This window comes from Mesocricetus auratus, unplaced genomic scaffold (assembly GCF_017639785.1).
Source record: "Mesocricetus auratus isolate SY011 unplaced genomic scaffold, BCM_Maur_2.0 Super-Scaffold_100025, whole genome shotgun sequence".
Lineage (NCBI taxonomy): Eukaryota > Metazoa > Chordata > Mammalia > Rodentia > Cricetidae > Mesocricetus > Mesocricetus auratus.
In genome coordinates, this window is record NW_024429206.1 from 5255394 (window position 1) to 5272818 (window position 17425).

The 17425-nt window shown below is 46.8% G+C and overlaps 1 protein-coding gene across 3 annotated transcripts in view; it reads right to left on the bottom strand.

The window, feature by feature from the left end:
- Nucleotides 1-17425, bottom strand: part of Coro1c (coronin 1C) — a 66377-nt gene that overhangs the window by 15540 nt on the left and 33412 nt on the right. For all 3 annotated transcript variants that reach the window (XM_040731694.1, XM_040731696.1, XM_040731695.1), the window contains exon 3: nt 6119-6241. In XM_040731694.1, the coding sequence (XP_040587628.1) occupies nt 6119-6241 (123 nt within the window). The remainder of the gene's footprint in view (nt 1-6118; nt 6242-17425) is intronic.

The window sequence follows — 17425 nt, forward strand, 5'->3', positions numbered from 1 at the left end:
GAGATGGCTCAGTGGGTAAAGAAACTGCTGTACAGGCTAACAGCAGGATTCAATCCCTGGAAGCCACATGAAAAGATGGACATGGTTGGGTACAGGTGCAGCACCAGCACTTCTTCCAGAAGAAGGCAGACAGGAAAGCTGCCTGGAGCTCACAGGCCACCCAACCCTGATTACACAGCTTGGCACAGTGGGACCTGGCCTCAGGAAGGTAGAAAGAGAACCAATTCCTAAAAAGGTGTCTTCTGATTTCCACATGCCCCCACCTCCACCACACTCACCAAGTAAAATGTAAAAAACAATGATAGATGGTGAAGCAAGCATGGTGGCCACACCTATAATCTAGCATTTGGGAGATGGAAGGGAGAATCCTAAGTTCAAAGCTATAAACTGGCCTTTCCTGTCCCAACACTGAAGATGTCACTTCAGCTGGGTCAACTGATAAAATGAACAAATCTATGTTCACAATTCAGTGGGTTTATACAATTCAAAAGCAGTTTCTAAACTTAAGCTTATCCTCACAGTCATGTGAGGTACTCTCCAACAGAAGTCCACTGAAGGTGTTCTTATGACCATGTATCTACAACACATACCCAAACTTACCACACACAGCAGACCGTACACATTTCCAGCTCTGCCCGACCCTGTCCACAGGCCTGGCCTGCTGTCAGCACCCCACTGTCTATGTGAGGCGGAGTCTGAGAGTCTAGGAACTTCTCAGCTGGCACACTGTCTATCACCTGAGGCTCAGGGCTGCTGCCACTGCCAATAGCCCCCACAGAGCTCTTTTGTTTAAAATAATAAAGGGGTGTGTGTGAAAGTCTACAGTCTTTGTCCTTACCCCAGAGTGGAGGGAGGTGTAGCAGGACAGACAGAGGGATGAGCAGGTGCATGTAGAGCTTCCCTCAGCTGCTCAGCTCTGACAGCTTCAACAAGTCTATCAGAGCACACAGTTTAGAACCACTGCATGATTAAAGAGTGATCTAAGTGCCAGGCCCATACTTAAGGGTTTAGGAAAATTAGGAAGATTTAGCCCAGAGCACTATTTAACTAACAAAGCGTTTGCTGGGCCAAGACAGGGGCAGCCTCAGAGGGTTCTGGGAAGACAGTGGCCTGAGTAACAGCTGGTGTTGGGATTTCCCCAAACCTCAAATACAACAGAGCAGGTAACCGACCAAAACACTCAAGACAGTGGCTGGTCACTATGCTGCCTACCCCTGACCCCTAGGACTGGAGAGGCAGACACCTTGGGCCTTGTGTTCTCAGGGGCTTCTTTCCATTGACAAGAAAGGTCAATGGAAGGGAACCCAGAGGGAATGGCTGATATCATCTGAGCAGGAAGGAAAGGGGGTGGGGGTGGGATGGGACACAGCATGAGAATGAGAAAGGCCAAACAGAAGGCAGGCCAGGAAAGCAAGCCTCCAGGTTTCTAGACACTACACAACACGCTCCATGAGAGCAGTAAGTCACCTTCTGGGATCTTCAAGTTAAACTCACACAAACATTAAGTGTGAGCATGGGTGCTCACGTGTACACGGCCACTCCCACAAAGAGAGGGTGGAGAGAGTGAGAAATGACTCAGCAGTTAAGAGTTCTTGCTGCTAGAGGTCCCAGGTTCTATTCCTAGCACCAACAAGGTGGCCCACAAACTTCTCCAACTCCAGCTTCAGGGGATCTGATGCCATCTTATGACCTCCACGGGCACCAAGCACACATGTAGCATACACACAGACACGTAAAATACATAAATCTAAAAAATATTTTTAAAAGCATGCTAAAAAGACAGGCTTTAAAAGTTAATAAAAACTAGTATGCTATTTCAAAATGAGATTTAAAAGACATTAAGAAAAAAGAAACATAAGTCAGAACTGAAATTTAAAAGACAAATAAAAAAATTAGAACTTAAAAACAATCACTTTAAAAATGAAGGGGGGCACACTAGAGAGATGGTTCAACAGTTACAAGCATGGGCTACCCTTGCAGAAGACCTAGGTTCAATTCCTAGTCCCCACAAGGAGGCTCACAACCTTAATTTTAACTCCAGTCCCAAAGGATCCAATGCTGTCCTCTGGTCTCTGTGGCTCTTGTATGCACCTGGTGCACATAAACTCATGTGAGCACACAGACACATGAAGTAAAACAAACATAAACAATAATGCACTCCAAATAGAAAGTAGATGCCCAAGAGGCTAAGAGGAACAAAGGTCCAGGGGAGGATGGCAGGTGACTCAAGCTATTGTAAAGAGGTGAGAGGCCGTCTGTGGCTGCAGCATCCCAAGAGCCATTCTCTGTAGTTAGCTGGAAACCCTTCCTGCTGTTGGTTCACCAGTTCACATTTCCAAGTGCTTCAGCTGGTCCCCAAGCAAGGGAAGCAGCTGAGACTGCTGGTCCTGGATGAGGAAAGCTGCATGTAACAAGGATGTCTCCATAGGAAACCACCTGTCTGCCCTAGCAGCTCATGTGCTGTCTTCCTGCTGCCTGTGACATAAGATGGGTACATTCTAAGTGCACTATCAAGGGGATGACCAGACAGACATCTGGTCTACCAGAAGACTTGTACCACCAGTGCCGTCACTCAGACCAACTAGGAGGACAAGCCTCGATGAAGTCACTGGCATTTGAGGGTCACGTTCCTCGTCCAAAGACTGTAGCTCAACTATCAAGCCGAAAAAGGCAAAGGCTGTAGGACTTGGCACTAGACCAAATCAAATGAGTACTATACACAAAAGGAAACATCGGAAGGAAGAAGCATCAACAAGACCTACAGCCTAAAGGAAGAAAAAAAGGCCTGGGGCAAAACCAATGTATGCAAATCCCACTCAGGAGACAGGCAAGGGGATCTCTGTGAATTCCAAGCTAGTCTAGTCTACACAGAAGTTCCAGGTCAGAGGGCTACACAATGAGTGTCCCAAAATACAGCAACAACAAAGTCTGGAACAAACTGACAAATATTGAAGACGGGACAAGTCATAGGAGCCCCCAAACTGTGCACAGTAGGGCACACCTACAGCCTCAGTACTCCACACAGTGAGGCGAGGACATTGTGGGCTTGAGGTCAGTCTCAGCTATAATGCAAGACCCTATTCCACAAGAAAACAACAACAACAACAACAAAACCCTGATAATTTGGGATAATTTTCCAAGGTCGGGGAGATGACTTGAAACTAGGGACTGGAGAGATGACTCAGCGGTTAAGACTACTGGCTGCTCTTGCAGAGGACCTGGATTCTGTTCCCAGCATCCATCTGGCAGATCATAATATAGGTATCTGTAGCTCTAGTTCCAGGGAATCTAATGCCCTCTGGTGGCCTCTTTGGGCACCAGGCATACATGTAGTAAACATATATGCATGCAGACCAAACAGTCATACACATAAAATTTCTTTAAAAAAATTTAAGGACTTGAACTATGTATTGATATAGCACACCATGTATTTAGGAGTACTGATTCTGAATTACCAACCAGGTAACGGTCTGAAAAAAACCTTATAACTAATCAATCAAAGAAATTATTGATAAGAAAGTTAATTATCTGACTTTCACAGCAACACCATTTGCCAAAAGAAAATTAAACAATACCCAGCTAGATCTCCATCTGTGGGTCATGAGTTTGCCCACTGCAGCTGAGCGTGTGTGTTTGGGGGGGGTGGGATAAAGATGTACTGAACATTACAGACTTATTTCCTAACCAATACAGCTTAAGAACCATTCATATGGCACTGACATTGTACTGGGGATGGTAAGTAATCTACAGATCTTTGTAACATATGATCTATGAATAATGGACACATAGGTTATATGCAACACCAGACATTTAATACAGACCACTAGAACACCCATGCATTCTAGACTCTGGGTCGGTGGTAGCCTCTGAACCAATCCTGAGGGATCACTACTTCTTTTTATTGATGGGACAGCCCAGGATGCTCTCGACCTTGTGATATTCCTGTCTTAGTGTTGTGGTAACAGCTGTCAAGCTGATTCCACACCAGGCTTAACATCAATAGTAAATGGATGGAGAATAGCAACAATATGGGTTTAAAAGCTACTGGCCTCCTTATACATGGTCAGGGGCTGGAGAGATGGCTCTTCAGTTATATTACTGGTTTCTTTTCCAGAGGACCCGGGTTCAATTCCCTGTATCCACAAGGCAGCCCACAACTACCTATAACTTCAGTTCCAAGGGATCCTACACCCACTTCTGGGCTCTGTGGGCACCATTTATACACATGGTGCACACACATACATGTAGGCAAAACATTCATACACAAAAAAATTTTATTTTTAAAACCACACTATTTTTAGTAACCATAATGGAGGCCACATCCTTCTGATTGAGCCCACACAACCCAGACAAACGCTGACAGCTGGTGGAGTGCTTGCATTTCTCCAGAGTCTACTGTTTATCATGTAGAAAAGCAAGTGGCATGCGTCAGAATGTTCTTTGGGTAGGGGAGAACAGGAGGCAGAGACTCAGCACGCAGAAGGTTAAAATTGGTCCTCCAGTGAACTGGCAAACACCAGATGAACAATGTCACACTTTTAAAGGCATGAGTTCTTTACATCAGATATTTCCAATTCATAACAGTAGCAGAATTACAGTTATGTAGTAGCAACAAAAATAATTTTATGGCTGGGGTCACCACACCGTGAGGAACTCTATGTATTAAAGGGTCTCAGCATTAGGAAGGGGTTGATAACCACTGCTCTAGAACCTTCCTAGATCACTAAGATTAAGCAACAACACAGGAATCAGTTACCCCTAGCACCCAGACCATGATGTAGAAGCATCACTTTCCATTCTAGGAAACCAGGGAGTAATCGAAATGGCCAATCAGAGTCCGGCAGAGATGTCCAAGGTAAGCCTGAGACCCTTGAATGAATCACAGTAAGGAAGCGAGCAAAGATGACACAGTCATTTCAAGTCTTGAGGGAGAAGACAGGGCAGGCTGAGCATGGAGACATGACAGTTTTGAAACTGACCATATATGCTCAAATTCATTAGTTCAAACTTGGCTCAAACTCAAAAACAAAAACAGAACGAGAGTCACTCTGGGCTCCTTTGTGAGCCACTAGCTGTAGGAACGAAGCTCTAATAGTTGTGCAAATCCAAGAGGACAGAACTACAAGAGCCTTGCTCCAGGAACTGGACTTATATCAACTTTGCCTACAGTCAACCTAGTGGAAACATTTTCTCTACTGACTTCTCTCTTCCTAAATGACTCCGGCACATATTTAGTTGACACTGAAAATTGATCCAAGTCAACAATCCTACTTGAGGGAAAGTGCACACCTGGGAGCAGGAAGCATATTCTGAAAGGTGCCCTGAGACAGTGATTGAGAGGCTGAGGTGGAGGATCACCAGAGCCTAGGAATATCAACACCAGCATGGGCCACCCAGCAAGAAAAGATCTCTTTCCAGATAAACTTTCTGGGGCTGGAGAGATGGTTCAGTGGTTAAGGACACTGACTGCTTTTACAAAGGACTGGGGTTCAAGCTCCCACATGACAGCTCACATCGATGTGTTAACTCCAGCTCCAATGACCTCTTCTGGCCAGTGTGGATGCTGCATTTACAGGGGGCACATAGGCAGAATACCCATAAAGGCTAAAACAAAAAGAGACATACCTCTTCAGCATCAGGTGGAAAATACTCTCCAATATCAGCATGGAGACCAGTCCTTGCTACACTCCCACTGTCCCCAATACTTGGTGCTATTCTACTTTATCTGCACAACTTTTGGCATTTTGCTGCCTTGAAGCACATAGTTTATGACACCAGTTTTTCCACTTTTACTTTTTTGGTAAGGGTATTCAAAGGTTATTAATAGAATTATTAGAAAATCATCTTACTTGCACCCAAATCTTTCCTACAGATATCAACTGTCAAGGGGCAGGTCGTCACTGTCATCATCTCCCCAGACAGAAAAGAATACACATTACAACTTGTTGATACAGGGCTTGTAAAAGCTCACCTGTCATTAAGCCTTAATGTATAACCTAATGGAGTCAGCATGGCTAGGATGCTTACTTTCTAAGTCCTACACATGCGTGTGTATGTATGTACACAGCACTGAAAGCAAGAAGTGAGTCCCAGTGTCATGCCATACCCAGAAACTTACCATCACAGTGCAGTCCTCTGAACCACTGGCAATAACCTGATCGTTATGTGGGCACCAGTCTATGTCCAGCACGGGTCCTGTATGGCCACATACTGTAGGGTAGGATTTGTCAATTCGTCCAGTCTGAAAGCAGAGACAAAACAATCATGTGACACCACGATACTGACACCATCAGCACCTTCTCAGTCATCACTGCCCCAGTCCCTGCCATCTGTATATGACCGTGTTCATCTTCCTCAGTGCCAACTAGTAAAAACTATCCATTTTCACTCTACAACAGTTACTATTAATGGTGCCCCATCACATTACAAGGACCCAAGGTTCTGGAACCAAAATATTTTGTCTGCATTAAAAACAGAAGAGAGCCAGATGGTGGCACAGGTCTTTAATATCAGCACCTAGGAGGCAGAGGCAGGTGGATCTCTAGCTACAGGGAATCCCACATACTCTTCCAGCTTCCATGGACACCTGCATGCACACACGACGTGCACTCTCTCTCTCTCTCTCTCTCTCTCTCTCTCTCTCTCTCTCTCTCTCTCTCTCTCTCTCTCTCCCTCTCTCTCTCTCTCTCTCTGTCTCTCTCTCTCACACACACACACTCTAAACTAAAAATGATGATGCACCACTTGATATCTATTATGAATAGCATAAATGAAAAAGTCTAAATAGAAGTGCCGACGGGCTGGAGAGATGGCTCAGCGGTTCCAACAACCACATGGCAGTTCATAACGGCCTGTAACCCTGGTTTCTGATAAATCATTAAAAAAAAAAAAAAGAGCCAGGCAGTGGTGGTGTACGCCTTTAATCCTAAGGCTCGGGAGGCAGAGGCAGGTGAATCTCTCTGGGTTCAAGACCAACCTAGTCTACAAAGTGAGTTCCAGGATAACCAGAACTGTCAAACAGAGAAACCCTGTCTCAAAAAGAGACAAAAAAGTGCTAACAGGAAGAATGTCTTGTTACACTTCCTCCTGTAATAGTGACAGGTACAGTGCTGACATTCCCTCCAAAAGTGTCACTTTCTGAATGATCTTACCCCACAGCTTTTGTATTCCAAGCCCCACCTGGCACTGTGACAGCCAGCATACTGTTGAGTTAGATGCCCCAGAACAACAGGTTGTATGTGGTCTGGGGTAAGTGGGGCCACTGATGAGAGTGAGGTGAATTGGAACTGAACCTGGAGCACTAGCTCTCGTTAACTAACTTAATTACACACTAGAAGCCTTGAACTGCCCCAGCTGGGAAGCACCAGCTACAAGTTAACAGGTAGGTATTTCACGTGTATTCTCTAACCAAGTAAGATCTCTGAGAACAAGCAGCATTTCTGCATTCCCATCCGAGCCACAGAGAGTTCACAGCATCAGAACACCATGCTGTATTTCCCCAGGAACCTGACTACTGCTAAAATGGCAATTTCCTTCCTACTGAAACCAGGGCATGGTGGTGTAACCTTTAATCCCAGCACTCTGGTGGTAGAGTTGAGTGGATCTCTCTGAGTTCAAGGCCAGCCTGGCATACAGATCCAGTTACAGGACAGCTAACAGAAACACCAACTAAAACAAACAACAATAACAGGTAATGGTGACAGCTAATGCTTTTAGGATGTGAACAAGACCACTGATGATACTCGAACTTTATTCCCTCTCTCTAAATAACTGGTGGAACAGTACCCAAGAGGCTGTTATCAAAAAATGTCACCAGTTGTTCATACTAGGCTGGGATAGGGAAGGAAAATTCCCACTAGGACATGGGCTGTGCAAAAGGTGCAACAGAAGCCTTGCAATCACTGGCAGCCAGCCATCAGAAACATGGAGTTAATACAAACGGATACTCTGAAAGCAGCTGCTTCCTCTGGCTAGGATGTCACCATAAATCCTGCTAACAAATACAGCAGCATCACACTGCAGCACTGCACAGAGGAAACTGATCACACACAGTGGACAAGCACATGGATGAACAGAGCCAGGGAATGCTTACAGAATGGCAGCTATGCTGTTCTCAGGATTTATAACCTCCAAATATCTTCTTACCCATGACAAAATCAAATAAAACCAAAGCACAAGCATACTTTTTACCAAATGGTATATAGACACCATTAAGATTGTGATGATGGGCCCTTGATGCCACGCCTGAGGACTTGAGTTCAACCCCCAGAACCCAAAAGAAACTGACTCCCTCCAGCAAGCTATCTTCTGACCTCTATATGTGCACTGGGTACATTTGTTTCTCCCCCAAAAAACAAGCAAACAAAATACTGCAGAGTGAGACACTTTGCTCACTGTAACAATGGACTAATTTGTAAGGATAAACAGACATCACTGGGAAAGATACTCGGTGCACACGGTTCTCATTCACCCAAAGACATATTCACTTGTCCTCCAGTGAGCAACCGAGGGACTGTGTGGGTTTGCTGCATACCCCAGGATGCCATAGCTTACCTGCTCCTCAGCAGCACATGTAAATAACAACAAAGCTGGAAAACTTACAAACATAATGCCAGTTTTCCAATATCTTTTTCTGACTAAAAAGTGACATTTTAAGGACCTCTCTCTAATTTTCCAGCATTCTATATAGAATGATTTCATTTTACAAATGTTGTTGCATTAAGGGCAGGTCACCTCAATTGCATCATCTAGATAGCACATCGCTATTTTTCTTTCTAAAATTTTATTTATTATTAGTGTATTTGTGCATGAGTGGGTGTGCATGCCATGGAGGTCAGAGGAACAGTGCTGTACATTCTGGGAACTTAAAAAGCTCGCACAGTAAGCACTCTCACCTGCCATTTTATTCCCCCAAATATCAAATATCACTAGTTTTATCTGCTTGTTTCTCTGAGACAGCGTCTCACAGTTTAGATGGCTGGCCTTGAGCTCACAGTATCCCAGGCATGCACCACACCACCCAGCATCACTCCTAAAAGTACAGAAACTGCAGTCATTTGTGTTCTGAGCCTTCAGTAAGGTTTTAATTCACTCACTTCCTACTTAGTATTCTGGTCACATGTCACAGAGTGGCTTCACTGTGCCTCTCCAGCCACAGCCCCGAGTGGTTGAGATTATCCGGAGTCATCTCATTAACTGTCAAAACTAATACCCAGGTTCCCAGAGGCTCTGCTCCAAGACCTGCCTCATAAACTCACGGGAGAGTGGTGAAATGGGTCAGGACCCTGGCACACTTTCCGCAGTACCTGACAGATCCAGTGGCCTGTTCCGAGCCAAGCAACATGAGCCCAAGGGAAAATTCAGCCTCTGGGGCATACAGACAGCTGGCACAAGGCAGAGATGTAAGGGCACACTTTCCACGTGGCTGGCCCAAGCCGAGGGTGACAGCTTTGAGCACATCCTAGCCAGCAACCTCCAGCCTAGTAAAAAAGCTGACACTAGCACTGTCCCAAGCTTTGGGTTTGGGACAAGACCTTAAAAATTTCAAACCGGTGTTAAGACCCAGTCTCTAGAGAATGTTCACATCTCAACAAAACCCAGTATATTAGGCAACATGTTCTGCCACAGGCATGGGGAGGATGGGGGGAAAACATGGAAGCATCAGTAAACATAAAACCATCTAATAGCCCTGAGAAAAGGGAATGTTTTGCTGGGAATGGTGGTACACACCTTTAATCCCAACAAGGCCAGCCTGGTCTACAGAGAGTTCCAGGACAGGCTCCAAAGCTACACAGAGAAACCCTGTCTTGGAAAAAAAGACAAGGGGGAATGTTTTAATTGAACTGATTTTGTAAAGGCATTCCTCTTTGAACGTAAATCTCTGGCTACAATGATAGAAATATCATTGTACATTGTACAATTTCAAGAGAAAAGCACATTGGCTTCTGGCTAGGTCTAAGCATGCATCTGTTTCACGCCTCCACCTTAGGCAGTATAGGTATGCTAAGTCCACACTGTAGGATCAAACACACAGTGAATTTCCCACAGACGATATCATAGGAGGATGCCACTCTGTGGAGAGATGGACTCTCAAAAAAATCCAAATTTGTAATGTGTTCTGTGTGGCTTATACAAGGTCATGCAGAAGAGAGAGACTCCCCATGCTGTGTTCCCACAGTCAGTCGATCAGGCACAATGACACTGGTGCTAGAAAGGACCAGTGAGCAGTTGCAGGCCCCTTCCAAAGTAGAAAGGTGTAACATTTGTTAACGTTTTCCTAAGTAGCACGTGCCTTTGCAAAGTTAGTGAAGTACTCGCATGACAAAGTGGCACATCGGTCATCAGTCTCAAATACTCAAATGTGCAGCTGCACATTCTTCCTAGCTTCTCTCCTGAAACTCATCACATAACCCCAGGCTCTGCTTCTGCCTGTCTCTTTCCAACCTGGGCAGCTGCCTCACTTTCCCCATTCTTTCCAACTTCCCAGCTAGGCCTCTGGCCCAAACTGGGTGTGGCCAGGCAAATGTGAGGATCCGGAGTGCCTTCACTCTAGACGAGGGACAGCAAGTCGGAGGGCTCAGGTCTTGTGACTCTAGGAAGAGGGCAGTGAAGCTCAGTCTTTCTTCCCAATGTTTGCTGATGCGCCCACATTTCAGTAATAATTCACTTCTGGCTTTGAGAATGGAATCAAACACATGCCTGGAAGCAGAGGGAGGTTTCAGCCCAGGACAAGGGCTCCATTCACAAGAGCAGGGTTCAAAGGAGTCAGGAAAGGGCATCTACTGAAGCTGCTTCTTTCTCCAGCTTCCTTTTTCTGAGAGAATCATTTATGTGAGTGCATGTTCTACTGGGATCTGTGAGCCTCAGTCACTCCACAGGGAGGAGCCACGGTGACATAGAATGGCGGGGTGGACGAAGCCAGGGAGGTGCATACCATGTGCGACTTTCTGATGAAACACACAGAGAAGTTTTGCTTTAAGGGAACAGAAACACCAGCCTTCAGGTATGTGGGTGTGTTCTGGAGTCAAACATCAGACTGAGTTACTCTGGGAGGTAAAATAAGCCAGCAGTGAAGGTTGCCAAGGGAGGTGCAGCCCTGAGGAAGGACAGACTGAAGTGCCTATGGCACACAGGTCACCTTTGCATCACAGGCATCCTCAAGAGCTGGGCTCACCAATTTTCTTTCTCTTCATTTTCTGTGAGGCAGGGTCTCTTCCAGAGAATCCTGCCTGTCTCTACCTCCCAAGTGCCAGGACCAAAAGGTGTGCGCCACCACGCCCTTCCTTCAACATAACTTTTAAATTTATTACTGTGTGTTTGTGGTGGGGGTCACAAATATGCTACATCACACACGTGGAGGTTCAGAGGGCAGGTCTGTGGAATAACTTCTCTCTTTCTACTTAACATATATTCCAGGGTTAAACTTAGATCACCAGGCTGATGCATCAATCACCTTTGCCCATGGAGCCATTTACCAACCCATGTACTGGATTTAATGTAAACCAGACCTAAATTAAAGTCCACTAAGAACTTGAGAGTAGTTACTATAAAACTATGAATATTTCATCAAAGGCAAAAAAAAGTGAAAAAGTTAACATGCTCTTACTCAAATATGCCACACTGGATGTAGTTCAGTGGTGGAGTACTGGACGAGCGACACACACAGACAGACAGACATTCCTAAACTCAACCCCCACAGCAACGTAACAGTAAAGGCCCCACATTGAACGGACTGTCCCCATCAGCCCCTGTCTCCCCAGGACATCTTTCCTATGCTTCCACAACAAGCAGCATCCCCTTAGCCTTCAAAAAACACAAAACAGCAACTTGAAAACACATAATTCCTTTTTGGGGGGCAGAGGTTTAGTTTATTGAGACTATGTAATCTTGGCTGGCTAGAACTCATATTTAGACCAGGCTGGCCTCAAATTCAGAGATCTGCCTACCTCTGCCTTTGCCTGTAAGTGCTGGGATTAAGATGTGTACCAACTCCAGCCATAATGGCCAACCCAGTATTTTGTTTTTTTAGGTTTTTCAAGTCAGGGTTTCTTTGTATTATTTTGGAGCCTGTCCTGGAACTCGCTCTGTAGACCAGGCTGGCCTTGAACTCACAGAGATCCGCCTGCCTCTGTCTCCCAAGTGCTGGAATTAACCACCTGGTTACAAAGTTTAAAAAAAAAAAATCAATACTTGGGATCATCATGATTCCATGGGACAATTCCCAGCTGAGAACAAACAAAACCCCAAAACCAGCTTAACTGCAAAGCACAAGTGGGGTCTAAGTGCAAGGGAGAGGGGTTGTCTGTGGTTGTCTAACCTGTCCTAGTGAGCAAACAGAGATGCAGCACCTGGACTCTGAATGGGGATGACAATAGAACAATGCTGCTTGGTGGGCAGGGAGTAAATGACCACAGTAGGACAGTTGTGCCTTGTGAACAAGCCAGGAGTGAAGTACAGACCCAACTCAGCAGCCTGTGTCACTTACACAGGACTCAGAGCTCAGCCAGATGAAACCCACTCCACACCCACTCACCACCAACAAACATGTGCTCCATCCTTTGCCTCCCACCTCAGTCCTTGCTGAACGCTATTGGCTCTACACCCAAGTAGCAGGGACCTCCAACTTGCTAAAGCCGTTTGCTGCATGTGTACATGGCACTGCAAGAATGTGTTCACTCCACACAGGGTGGAACCCATTCATCCCACACTGAGCATTGGGCTGGGAGCAGCTGCCAGTGTGCTCAGCGTGGACTTCGGGCCTCCAGGAGCCCAGGAAAGAGTTAAACATTCCCAGCACTGGACTAGGTGGATTCTCACCACACACTTCCAGATCCCACCATTCTCCAAGCAGCTGTGCAGCCAATCAAAGCAAAGGGAGGAAATTACCCTGGCCAGCTGTCAGCCACAGAGCACTGATGGCCATATATGGTAAAAACCAGTGTCAGAGCGTGTCAGGCCTGCAGGCCGGCTGCTGGGGACACATCACTAACTGCAGTGGCAGAAGCTGGATGAGGTGAGGAGATGCACAAAGGACAGCAGCCTGTTCATCTCATCTAGGGCGGGTGGGGGAGGGTGGAAACTAGCATCTGCTGGGCATACTCTCAGTGAGTCACAGCCACTCACAGTCATCAAAAATAGCCCCAGGGCACACTGTGAGGTTCCTTCTGCCGCACTTTGTGCCCCATTGTTAGCTGGGGGAGGCAGGGCTCCCCTCCTCCTTGTTCCCTCCAGTGAGACTGGAAACACAGGCCCTGGGAGGAAATGAAAGGCCCTTCTGTGGCACTTCATGTGGTAATGAGACCACGCAGCACTCATGTGGCTGACAGCTCAGGACACAATTTAGTAGCCATTGTTCGGCACCTGGTGCCCTCCCCACCCAAATCCCTAGCGCATCCCCCAGTGTTTCATGGCCACACTTCAGAGTGTAGGTGCTGGGGCATCTCTGGACTGGTCAGAACACATCAAGAAAAGGCCATGATAAAGCCCTCTACCATTAACACCAAAAGCTATGAAGTGCCAACAGCCACCTCTGTACAGTGGACAATCAGCATCACTCTTTGTAGCAACGAAAACCGCCTGTCAGCACATTCAGCTGACACAGCGATGCAGCCAATGCAAATCTGGCAGGTGCTGGCACAGTGGGTCACAGAAAAGCACCATGGGAGCCTATGTTCCTTTTGAATCTGCCTGTGAAAGGAGGAACTTATCAGCTCAGTGCCTGCACTTAAAGGAAGCCCTCAGACAGAGCTGCTGGGATCTCATTACTATCACAAGGCATGGCACACACCAAGATTGAACACCTGGCACTATCATGGGCTGATGGCACAAAGACCAAGCTATTGTCTTGTTGTTAAGCTTTCCATTCAGGGAGAGAATGTAAAGAGGTTCAACTAGACTACAAGTCTCTAAGATCCCACAGTCCTTCATACATAATAGGAAAAAAAACAACAAAAAGGAAGACAGACATGGAAGTGCCAAATAAAAAGCCTGCAGCCTCCATTCCAGACTCAAGTTCTGCAGAACAGGGGAAAGATTGCAGCCACACGAAGTGCAAAGCTGACAGCTCATGGAAGACGCCCTCCAAACACAGCTGGGTGGGACTATGGAGCTCCACTTGTGACTGACTCAAGCCCCTGCCTCTTCCTGAGGTGGTTAAGGGAAGACACCTGGCTGGTACCTGAGGGTTTGCTCTGGTTCTTCACATGCCCTCAAGAAAAATGACAATTCTGTACAATTCATACTGAAAATGAGGGGGGAAAGCCAACAAATGTGTGATTCTCTACTATAAAGCTTCTTTGAACAAGTACTTCTGATTTACAGTGTTGGGTTATGACACTCAAATGACCAGATCCACGTCCTCTAGCATGCCATTCCCCCATGCCAAGTCCCAGTCTGGAAGAGAGGTGTGGCCATCAATACCTTCCCGGGGCAGAGCACCTCCCCATACTTCTCAGATCGTACACTGATGGGGCTTTGCAAGTACTCTTCCTTGTCTTCCTCATCTTTTAGCCTTAGGTGGAATTCTACTGAGGGTGGGAGCACTTGATGCAGTCACAAGGCTCAGCACTGGGCAGACCCAGGGCAGTTGTTATAGGAACTTTAAAAACAATACCTAGACAAAACCCTCCTGCCCACAGGTGGAGCTGACAAAGCAATACCCCTGCTGCCACTGTCAGCCTGAACGGCAATGGGCACAGTCTTGGGAGCAGCAGCTATGGGGTGTGTAAGTGGCAGCACACCCGTCTTGGCTCTGCGCCTCACCTATGCTCTGAGCTTGTGTGGGATGTGAAGCCTACCATGGGGCACCACCAGAAGACAAAGACAAGTGCCAACCAATTAATCCCTCCGCCACAAGTACCACATTCAATGCAGATGTTATTTTCTCAGACAATGAGATAAGCCTGTTGAACACCAAAAACCATGCATGGCTTTGGATAAAATTACACACTGGTGCTGTTCTCAAAGGAGCTGCACACACATTCATCTTCAGTGTTGCTCAGATCCATCACCACTGTCTTGTGGAAACCAGGAAGTATGAGCCTGACCCAAGTTTTGTGATTCCTGGACAATGCCAATCAAGACTGACACTGTATAGTACAGCCAGCTGGGGACTGTGCATAGAAGCCTCGGTGTTGTGCCTAATAAAGAAGTGACTGGCACTGTAGGAGATGCACATACCCTTGAAGCAAATGAATGACTTCTATGGGAAGAGTTCTCAGGGAGCACCACAGAGCAGCTCAGAGGCATCTTTCTGCCTGAGAAGCCCCTGCTGTCCTGTGTGAATGAGCAAGTCCTGAAGATGAGCTCTGCACCCCTATAAAGATGTGAGGACTCAGTAAGAGGCACCCACAGCACAGAGCCACAGAGGCAGATGATGCAAAGTCAGTTCACTCTGCCGAGCAGACTCAAGACATTCCTCAGCACCAGCCCCAGCAGCTTCATGGACAAAGGCACATCACTGCAGAGATCAGCGTGACCTGATCTAGAGGTCCAGGCTCCTTATGATATGTGGGGCCCTTCTGAGAGGTGAGAATGGCCGTGATTCTGGGGTGAACCCTAAATTATGAACCCAAAGAAGCCAGATGTGCAAACAGAACAATCTGCATGAAGTTTTGAAGCTCACTTGCTGGAAAGGAGTCCGAGTGCTCTATTTTGATGGCAACATATACAATCAGCTGGCAGACATGATACTAAGGTACAGCTGAATGACTGGTGTGCACATCCTGAGCTGTGGTCCAAGATCAGAACATGACTATGAAGGAGTACTTTCAGACACGGGGAGGCTGCACACCTGACCACAGACACGGCGAAGCTGCACACCTGACCACGGACACAGCGAGGCTGCACACCGCCTGGGCTGTTGGAACAGGTGTAGGGCTCATGGAGACAATGAGCTGCAGCTTGATTTGCAGGCTTAGAAAAAGCAGAGGAAGAGGATGAAAGAAAAGACCAAACTTTTTTTTTTCAACACTGAGTTTGGGAGCTTGTTCTGCACAAACCAGACCTCAACCTTCCCCTGAGGTACACGTCACAACTCACAGATCTACATGGTGTTTCTGAGCTATCTCCCAAATGGTGACATACACCCGTGCAGCACAATCATGCTGAATGGTCATAGCCCCTCTACCTTCAGAGAACCCATGTTGCAGGAGACGTAGGGGCAGTGAACTGTACAGTCAAGAGTGAGACATATCACTGAACAGACCAGTGGGACCTGTTCGATGTGGTCATGAAAAAGCCCACAACCCCACATAGGTCAACAACTTAACAGGGTCACTTTAAATGAGAGTGTCATTTCTGAAAAGAATAAATCAACATGCCTTTTGGCATTTGTTTTCTACCTTGTGGAGATACCCAGGTTGAGACAGGGGCTAGCCACCTAAGATATGGCCTTCCTGCACATAGGGTCCAAGGGCAGGCTTCTTGTTGAAATTCAGGTGCAGCCTTCTGGGTCAGGTGATACCATTTGTGTCCAGCAGGTCAAGGGTGGAGACATTTCCTGATTGTTCACAGGCAGAGTATTGGCAAGTACAGGGGCACAGTGACATGCAAAGACAGCCTCTGGCAGAAGGCAGACTTAAGGAGCAATTCAGCAGCCCCACACTGCATGGAGGAGCAGAGGGGAGCCTGCCAGCAGTCAGTTTCTAAGGTCCTTAGGTCTTTACAGACCTTCGTCCACATTGCTCCAAGAGAATGCAGCCTCCTAGAAGCACTTTCTTGATCCCTCAAATAGGTGCTTGCTGTGCCCTGACATGGGCAGGTGAAGGAGTGACGGGTAGGCTCCCTGTTCCATAGAGACAGAGGCAAGGAGACAAGGGCTCTGGTTAAAGTGCTTTGGGCTGATGGGTCACTGCAGAGTAAGACAAGAGCAGAAGCAAAACCTCAGGGCTCAGCCCATGTGTGGGAAAGGCAGCCAAGACTTCAGAGGTACTCTCTGAGAGACAGGTGGAGGGCAGATCTTCCTCCCTTCCCGTCTGGAGGAAGAATCCTTTCTAAAGGTCTGTATCTACAGCCTCTCTCAACATATCCACTGCCCTCTCTGATGACCACAGGAATGGCTGGAGTTAGGAGTCACCATCCTATTTAATGGTGTTTTCACTGCAGATGCCAGCTGAGTGCCTATGGACATAATAGTTGTTGCTTGCATTGCAAGACTCACTGTGAGGCTTGGCTCTAACTTAGCATATATTCTTTGGGTTGTGTTTGGTTTTTTTTCAGATAGGGTCTCACCATGGAATTCAGGCTGGCCTCAAACCCAGATCCTCCTGCCTCAGTCTTTGGGATTTCAAATGACAAGTTGGTAGGACAGGTGTGGGGAGTATTAAGTCCAGAGTATGGCAGGAATGTGAAAGTTCAGCTGATAAACGAGCTGCGTGGTGGCCGCTGCAGTGTCACGTGTCCCCATGTGACCTCAGGATCCTCTGTC